The following is an 8,808-nucleotide window of genomic DNA, read 5'->3' as shown; positions in this document are numbered from 1 at the left end:
AAGACATCTAGGTTGATACCTTTCACCCACAACCACTGAATGACTCCCAGTCACTGAATTGTGTAGCAATAATGGCCCTGGCCCTGGATGGTGGACCAGCCTCACCTCGCCAGTAACACTGCCAACTCACCTGTTCCAGTTCCCTATAGTCTACAGTGGTGGGCTGGCTTCACTGTCTTGGGGAGGGGGGTGGGGGGGTAGCATGCACCAAACATCACATTCCCTGCACTGGTGGCATGGTATGATTAAGGGAGGCCAGGCAGGGAATTTTGGAAACACATTTATTAATTTTGCATTGTAATATTATATTATAATCCTCTTTGAGCACCTATAACCTGTAAAAGCAGGCTCTGTTCAGAAGGTTTAGGTGGGTATTTTTTGTTTGGTGTTTTGTAGTATTTTAAAGCCTCAAAGTCCCAGAATTCACAGCGCCACACGTCATCTAAATGCTGCAGGAGCTGATGTGGCTTTCCTCCGGTGAGCTCTGCTAGCGGTGCAGTGCAGGGTTTCTGTCCCACAGGCCAAAACTAGCCAATAAACTACAATAATGATTAGGACTGGCCTCATTCTAGCACTGTTCTTCTGCCTCGGCAAAGGTGAGTAGGGTTCTAGCTAATGTTTAAGCGCTAAAGGCATCCACCAGTAAGCCCAGTGTGCCCGCGCGCTGGAGGCGTGTAGTGAGCTCGAGCTCAGGGGTTTCTTCTAATCCACAAGGCGGCTAGCACCAGCAGTCTGCAGGCCTGCAACCACACCTGCCTTTTTAGGACACCCCTGCTCTGTATGCTGCAGTACATTAGATGCACTGTATGTCCAAATGTTTGTGGACACCCCTTCTAATAAATGCATTCAGCTGCTTTAAGTTGCACCCATCGTTGACTCAGATTGGCCGGTGCATGCACGCTTTTGTATAAGTATTGCCAATAGAATAGGACTCACTGGAGCAGATAAATATGAGCCTATTGGTACCATGTCTAATACCAGGTGTGGGCTAGAGGGGTATAAAGCCCCCCAGCATTGAGCTGTGTCCTCTGGAATGATGGATGGTGCGCCATCCAATACTTTTTGGATGAGTTGGGGATGAGGTGGGGTGGTGATCATCCAACATCCTGGCATCACTAACACTCTTGACTCTGAATACAATTAAATCCTCACAGCATGGCTCCTCCAAAATCTAGTAGAAGGCCTTCTCTGGACATTAGAAAAAACAGTGAATGAGTAGGTGTCCCCATACTTTTGTCCATATAGTGTAGATAGATACAACTTTATCGTTGAACAGAACCAGTACAGTGCAGCGTAATGCAGTTTAGTATATAGGAGAGAAGCAGAAACCCTTAGTGGTCAATGAATGTAGATTAGGGCACTGTGGACAGATGTGCCCCCGCCCTAGCTCACATCTGTAAGTGATCTAATCAGGGACACAAGTGTTCGACCAAGACAGCTGGATATCGGAGTAGAGCCAGCGCTGACTGTCGTGCCTGAGTTCACTCTTCTGTTTACCTGTGTTTAGGGGAGAGTTGCCTGGATCCAGTCATTACACCATCCACTTACACCACCAATGATGCAGTCATCTCATCTGAGTCGGTCTTCATAGTGGAGCTCAGTTTGACATGTGCCAATGGAGTACAGGTATTTTGGGGTTAGGCTCATGTCTAGGCCTCTTCAGGATGACTTGTGTAAGTGACCGCTGATTGATTATTGATTATGATTGGATTGTTTTTTTCTGTAGAGCGTGGCGTTGTACGCTGATGTCAACGGAAGGCAGTTTCCTGTGACAAGAGGCCAGGATGTTGGGAAGTACCAGGTTGGTGGGCTGTATTTACTACTGTGTTGAATAAGGGGGGCAGAGGTGGCCTTAAGATTCTGGGAAGAGGGCTTGGGACCAGAATTGCGATGGGTTGATCCCCTGGACCGCCAGAAGTGAGGGTGAGGGATTGAAGAAGCAGTGTTGTTGTTTGTTTGTTTGTTTTTAAACCCAGCTGAGGTACTTTTGAGGCGTGGGCTAGAGGGGTATAAAGCCCCCCCAGCATTGAGCTGTGGAGCAGTGGTACTGTGTTCTCTGGAATGATGATTGGTGCCCCATACAATACTTCTGGGATGAGTTGGGCATGAGGCGGGGTGGTGTTCATTCAACACACCTTACCCCCAGTTACTCCCCAGTCGCTGAGGGGGCATCTCACCACTCTTGGTGTGCCCCTAGTCACTAGAGTGTGTGAGTGTGTGTCCACTGTCAGGAATACTGCTGTGCAATGGCCAAAAAAGATGAGCTTTAGGCCTGATTATGCTTCTGCGCAGATGTACATCTGCACTGTATGAATAAGGATGTACACTATATGGACAAAAGTATTGGGACACCTGCTCATTCATTAGATTTTAGATTAGATTTATTAGACATTAGATTTTGAAGCATGTGAAGATTTGATTGCATTCAGTGACAAAAGCATCAGTGAGGTCAGTGTGTTGAATGATCGCCACTCCACCTCATGCCCAACTCATTCCAGACGTATTGGGTGGAGCACCACCAATCATCATTCCGGAGAACACTGTTCCAATGCTCCACAGCTCAATGCTGGGGGGGCTTTATACCCCTCTAGCCCACGTCTGGTATTAAGCATGATGCCAATAGGTTCATGTTGATCTTCTCCAGAGAGTCCTACGGTGTAAGTGTTGGTGCCTTCATTGTTTGACGTAGCTTCGTTGTGCCATTGTCTTTCTACCAGGTGTCCTGGAGTCTCCCACATAAGCAGGCCAGCTCAGGGACGTACCAGGTTAAATTCTTTGACGAGGAGTCCTACAGCGCCCTGCGCAAGGTTGGTTGGCGTATTTGGTTCCACAAATACCTTGAATGCTGATGTTCCTTTGTCACAATGTAGGATTTTGTATATGTGTGTATTCCAGGCACAGAGGAACAATGAGGACATAGACACAATCAAGCCCCTCTTCTCCGTCAACGTGGATCACAGAGTGAGTTTTACATGTGCAGTCCGTCACCTGAATCTCTCACTCTCAGTTAGTTAGTTAGTTAGTTAGTTAGTGTGTGTGTGTGTGGTTTTGACCGAAGTTGACCAAGTTTGTAGCTTTCATTTTTCCCTGGAGCTACAAGGCTAATGTAGCTGGACTGGATTAGCTTCTCTCGGGACATCTTAATAAACACCTTTTCTCAGTTCGTTCACCAGAGGTTGAGCTAGTTTAGTGTGTCTGGTTCACATTGATACATGCACTCTAAATACTAGAGACTACATACTAGAGATGTGCTGAATATTCGCTAACCCAAAGTATTTTGCGGAAAATAGTAAAAAAAAGAAAAAAAAAAAAGAAAAAGTGTTAATTGTTAAATAAGTGAAAATACTGAATAATTCATATGGATCAGTGGCGATTTTGATGACATGATCAAATCACAACCAGCATGGAGTGAGGCACTCTTTGTAAAAGCAGCAGACATGTCGGCTGTGTGAAAGAATTTTAAACTAAAAGTGATTTTAAAGTGAAAGACCTAATAATGACTGTTGTTCTGACATTGTGGGTAGTGTCTGCTGAATTGTTTAGAGAGGGTAAAGGAACAGTCCTCCTCCCAGTCCCAGCATATCCACTAATGAGTGGGTTGGGTAATTAGCTATCAACAATTGGAGAGGAAATTTTGGGAAACAAATAAAAGTAAAACTTACAAATTATTTATATATAAAATAATTTATATATATATATATCAACCAGTGACGTGTCTGCATGGAGCGTCCCTGTGAACAGCTCAGTACATCTCCTCCAGTTGAGAAAGTTTCGATACCGGACTATGACTTGATCATGACTGGGTGTCTGTCCCAGAATACTATCCCAGTGTGTGTCTGTGCTTTAATCTATGCCTGTGTGTTTTTAGGGAGCGTGGAGTGGCCCTTGGGTGTCTACAGAAGTCCTGGCTGCTGCCATTGGAATCTTGGTCTACTATTTTGCCTTCAGTGCCAAGACCATTATTCAGGCTTGATGAACAACCGCTCCACTCGTATTTCTATATGATCACTTCCTCAGATACCTCCATTTTCCCCTCTGTGTTACTTTACATGTGACCATGTGACATTATTACTTGATTCATTACTTGATCAAATTGCACTGCAGAGTGTGTGGTGAGTTTGTGGTGGTCTGATATTTATTATTTTGTAAACATTTGATCAAATGTATTTTTTTGTTTCTTTTTTTGGTAGTTAAATGTGTATGTTGGCATTGGAATAGTCAGGGTTTTTTTAGCTGTATGCTGCGGTGAATTTGGCTGCTGGCTGTATTTTTTGGACTGGAAGCTCAGCTGTAAATACAAGCAGAAGGAATCAGGCGATAATAATAATAATAATGGTGCCAGTGCAACTGTTTTTTACTGTTTTTTTGCATTTCAGTGGTAAAAATAAAATCTTATGCTGGATTTTTGCTTTGCTTGATTTTGTTTTAAAGGAAACTGTCATGCTCATTTATCAGCACAAGGGGGCAGACAAACTCTCTCTGTCTTTATGCCACTTTCTGTTCCGTGCCTATTCTGTTTACGCTGCATTAGGTGGTACTTCAGCAGCCCTTCTGTGTCTGACATGCCACCACCATGTCAGTGTCCCTGCAGTGCTGAGAATGACCCACCACCCAAATACTACCTGCTCTGTGGTGGTTAGTCCTGTGGGGTTCTGAGCATTGTAGAACAGGATGGTTGGTGTGGCGCAACAGATAACACCACTACCTGTCAGTGAGCTACCACACCATGTGGGAGACGGGGGTTTGATTCCTGATCTGGGTGACTATGCTGCGCTACACCAATAAGAGTCCTTGGGCAAGACTCCTAACACTACATTGGCCCACCTCTGTAATACGAGTAACCTTGTAAGTCGCTCTGGATAAGAGCGTCAGCTAAATGCTGTAAATGTAAATGTGAAAGGAGGCTAATAACAAAGTATGCAGAGAAACAGATGGATACAGTCTGGAATTATAGAACTACACAGAGCTCCGATATGGGAAGTGGAGCTGATGGGGATAATGGGCTTGGAGTTCATTCCAAACCAGGGGTGGTTATAATATTCGGATATGACTGTATATAATCTTTATATCAGTGGGTCTTATATTTGAAGGGTGTTAAAATGACAATATTGTTAATTACAATTGTTTATTATGATGGGCCTATTGATCAGCAAAGTTTGTTGTTCTGTATGAAGCAGGGGTGGGAAATACTTGAGTAATGATGTATAACTTTTAAGCATAATTATGAAGAATAATAGAGTACTACTGCAATAATTAATGCTTAGTACATTTTCAGCCCCACATGATTTTAAGTATCTCTATTGTGTTGTAACTAATGAAAAATTGCCCGAAACCGCAATCCCTGTAACTACTGGTGATGTGTTCACAGTTACAGATGGTTACAGCTTATATAATGTGTATTAACTACATATTACAAAAGTCAATATTACATATGTAATTTACAAAAGTGTATCTGAGTAGTTCTAACAGAACTACAGTGATTTCATAAGCATGTGCTACTGTAATCCATCTGTAACAGTGAACAGCACACATCACCAGTAGTTGGTGTTATTGCATGCATGTTTAACCTCACAGTTATTAGTGATATTTGCTACAAAGTGTATAAACCATTTTTACATTTTCCAAATCTTCAATTCCAGAAATGTCCAGAACATGACATTTAATTATTGTATTTTTTTATTATCCAACAAAATTCTACGCAAACTGCCCTCAACTCTGCTCACTTTTTCTGTAAGGATAAGGCGGCAGTGCATCATTACGTGACACGTCATACACCACCAAAAACAACAAAAAAGAAATTAATAAAAATAAAAATGATGGGACAAATAATGGCTTCTTACCCACATACCCCTGCCCCCTCTTAACTAGCTTTTAAATCTCACTGAACCAAACTAGAGATCAACGCAGTACTGATACATAGCATGCATAACATTGTCACTAGGATTCTTTGCACAGCTGTACAGATGTAAAACTTCTCTAAATGCTTATATAAGATATGATAATCTTTTATTAGTCTTACAGTGGGGAAATTCACAATATAATTATATCTGTACATAAAATTAGTTTTTTGTTTTTTCATTTATTTTACAGCTCTATATTACTTTAATACTCTAATACTTTTATGTATTTTGATCCCCAAACATTAATTTAAGAACAGATCTTGACTACATGGAGACGATATGCCTGGCATTACGCATGGAGCCAATCGGTTCATGCTTTTTCTGCTCTTATTGGCAAAACGTCTCTACAGGAAGTGTGTGTGAGCAATGAGAGTAACTTAAAGTTGCAGAAGGGCTATCAACACACATTTGGAGACACACACACACACACTCATGCATATATACTGGTGTACTGGCCTGTCTCCTGGTAGTGCCTCCAGCCTCCGCATTGATGTGCCATCCTGGATGAGCTGCACTACCTGAGCCACTTGTGTGGGTTGTGGAGTCCGTCTCATGCTACCACGAGTGTGAAAGCACCACCAACATTCAAAAGTGATCAAAACATCAGCCAGAAAGCATAGGTACTGACAAGTGGTCTGTGGTGCCCACCTGCAGAACCACTCCTGTATTGAGTGTGTCTGGCTAATTGCCAATAATTTCCACCTGTTGTCTATTCCATTTGCAATTCCAAGAGCATGTGAAATTGATTATCAATCAGTGCTGCTTCCTAAGTGGACAGTTTGATTTCACAGAGGTTTAAGTGCTCCCTTTATTAGTTTGAGCAGTATATATATATATATATATATATATATATATATATATATATATATATATATATATATATATATATTAATTACTGTTCAAGATAAATGAGAATTTTGATTGTACCTTATCATCCACTAGATGGCGTCATACATAAGCCCCCCCCCCCAAAAAAGCATGAAATAATGTAAGCATTATTATTAATATATGACATCATATATATCTTAATTATAGAGAGGTGTATGATGTGGATGTTAAACAATAAAAAAAACAATATATGAAATAGTTATAATTATAATAATATTGACTATTATTATTCAACATATCCAGGCCATTCAAACTAGCTCTAAAAACAGCGCAGGCGGCGACGACAACCCAAGGCTTTTCCTCTCTGCTTCTGCCATCTAATATTTAATCCTGAGCGCAGGGATTGGGGCTTCCTTATCACTGCCTTTTCCTGCTGCTCCGGCGAGAGGATCAAGGAGGGCAGTGCGGTACATCTGCCCGCCCTGCGCCGCCTGACACGCCGGCCACACTCACTGACAGCTGGGCTTTGATCACACTTCTCGCTCCAGCGTGGTTTTAAGACAGGCTGCACATACAAACACACACACACACACACACACACACTCACACACTTTGCAACACAGCAGCTCGCCAATGGAGCGGTGGAAAGGCAGAGTGGCGCTGGTGACAGGAGCTTCGGTCGGCATTGGAGCGGCTGTAGCTCGCGCTCTGGTCCAGCAAGGCATGAAGGTGGTGGGCTGCGCCAGGAACGTAGACAAAATAGAGGTAAGTGGGTGTTTGCAAACCCCGGGGCCTAAAGTGGAGTGAGGGATGCACTAGCTTCGTGGCTATTTCGCTAGCCAGCTGGACTAGACCTGGTGATCAAATAAAACTGATGATGATCTCAAAGAGGGGAGGCAGAAGATCCTGCCTCTGGACTTCAGCTTCCAGAGCAGCCTTCTGAACTTCCCAGAGCTCCCCGTGTAGTGTAGAGGTGGATGATGTGGATGCTGCAATATATCGTGATACTTAGTTGGTAAGATGTCCAAATGTTTGTGGACACCCCCTTGGAATGCATGCATTCAGCTACTACAAGTTGCAGCAGTTGCTGACACAGATATGCAAAGTTGCCAATACATTAGGACTCTCTAGAACAGATAAACAGATAAAATATTGGCACCATGCTGCCTAATGCCAGGTGTGGGCTAGAGGGGTGTAAAGCCCCCCAGCATTGACTGTGCTCTCTGGAATGATGGTTGGTGCTCTATCCAGTATTATTTGGACGAGCTGGGGCGTTGAGGATGGTGATGGTTTGGGGTGATAATCATCTGACATCCTGACCTTACTAATGCAATCAAATCCTCACAGACATGCTATTTTAAGTTGCACCAGTTGCTGATACTTATGTGCAAATGTACACACACAGGCAGAGATGATCTAGTCACTGTGGAGAAGTGTGGCCAATAGAATAGGACTTTCTGGAACAGAGTATATGATCATGAACCTATGCCAGGTGAGGGCTATAGAGGGGTATAAAGCCCCCCAGCATTGAGCTGTGGAAGAGTGGAAGAGCAGTATTCTCTGGAATGATGGATAATGCACCATCCACTACTTTTAGGATGAATTGAGGATGAAGTAGGGTGGTGATCATCCAACATCCTCACCTCACTAATGCTTTTTTCGCTGCATTAATACCCTTATCGGAAGAAACAGTGAACAAGGAGGTGTCCCAATACTTCTGTACATATATAATGTGACCTTTAGAATTAAACATGCCATTTTTCTACGATGCCTATAAGGCTACTATATGTAAATGATCCCTGTGCTCATTGGCTGTCCTGTATTGTACTATTGTACTAAGCAGTCCAAGCTGAAACACTGCTGATAACTCTATATCAGCATGAATGAATGGGCAGAGTTGAAGTGCTGTAAGCTGAATGGGCAGATATGAGTTCTGAATGCTGTATTTTGGACTGTATGGATGTAGGAGTGGACATTAACGTTTACATACAACATCTAACTATTGCTTTTAGGAAAATTACTAGTGCATTATATTATAGGGCCTTTAATTGCCACTGTTGTAATAGGACGTGAATGTAAC

General features: G+C 42.8%; 2 protein-coding genes across 2 annotated transcripts in view; both read left to right on the top strand.

The window, feature by feature from the left end:
- The first annotated feature begins 446 nt into the window (after positions 1 to 446).
- On the top strand, positions 447 to 4,403 carry LOC140572628 (translocon-associated protein subunit delta-like). The gene is made up of 6 exons (XM_072692766.1): positions 447 to 596; positions 1,508 to 1,626; positions 1,727 to 1,801; positions 2,718 to 2,807; positions 2,896 to 2,961; positions 3,869 to 4,403. The coding sequence occupies exons 1-6, from the start codon at positions 548 to 550 to the stop codon at positions 3,971 to 3,973; spliced, it is 504 nt and encodes a 167-aa protein (XP_072548867.1). The 5' UTR covers positions 447 to 547; the 3' UTR covers positions 3,974 to 4,403.
- A 2,728-nt stretch (positions 4,404 to 7,131) lies between these two features.
- Positions 7,132 to 8,808, top strand: part of dhrs11a (dehydrogenase/reductase 11a) — a 45,137-nt gene continuing 43,460 nt past the window's right edge. Inside the window, exon 1 of the mRNA XM_072663240.1 lies at positions 7,132 to 7,493. Within this exon, the coding sequence (XP_072519341.1) occupies positions 7,362 to 7,493 (132 nt within the window). The 5' untranslated portion in view covers positions 7,132 to 7,361. The remainder of the gene's footprint in view (positions 7,494 to 8,808) is intronic.

Source organism: Salminus brasiliensis, chromosome 1 (genome assembly GCF_030463535.1).
Source record: "Salminus brasiliensis chromosome 1, fSalBra1.hap2, whole genome shotgun sequence".
NCBI classification, from domain to species: domain Eukaryota; kingdom Metazoa; phylum Chordata; class Actinopteri; order Characiformes; family Bryconidae; genus Salminus; species Salminus brasiliensis.
Note: the sequence above shows the minus strand (reverse complement) of the source record. Positions and strands in the feature narration are given on the sequence as shown.

What these genes read in the sequence shown, in the direction of transcription:
- LOC140572628 (XM_072692766.1), top strand. Translation starts at nt 548, where the DNA reads ATGATTAGGACTGGCCTCATTCTAGCACTGTTCTTCTGCCTCGGCAAA. An exon ending in CATGTGCCAATGGAGTACAG is followed by an intron (nt 1,627 to 1,726) that starts GTATTTTGGGGT and finishes TTTTTTCTGTAG; the next exon opens with AGCGTGGCGTTGTACGCTGA. An exon ending in AGGATGTTGGGAAGTACCAG is followed by an intron (nt 1,802 to 2,717) that starts GTTGGTGGGCTG and finishes TCTTTCTACCAG; the next exon opens with GTGTCCTGGAGTCTCCCACA.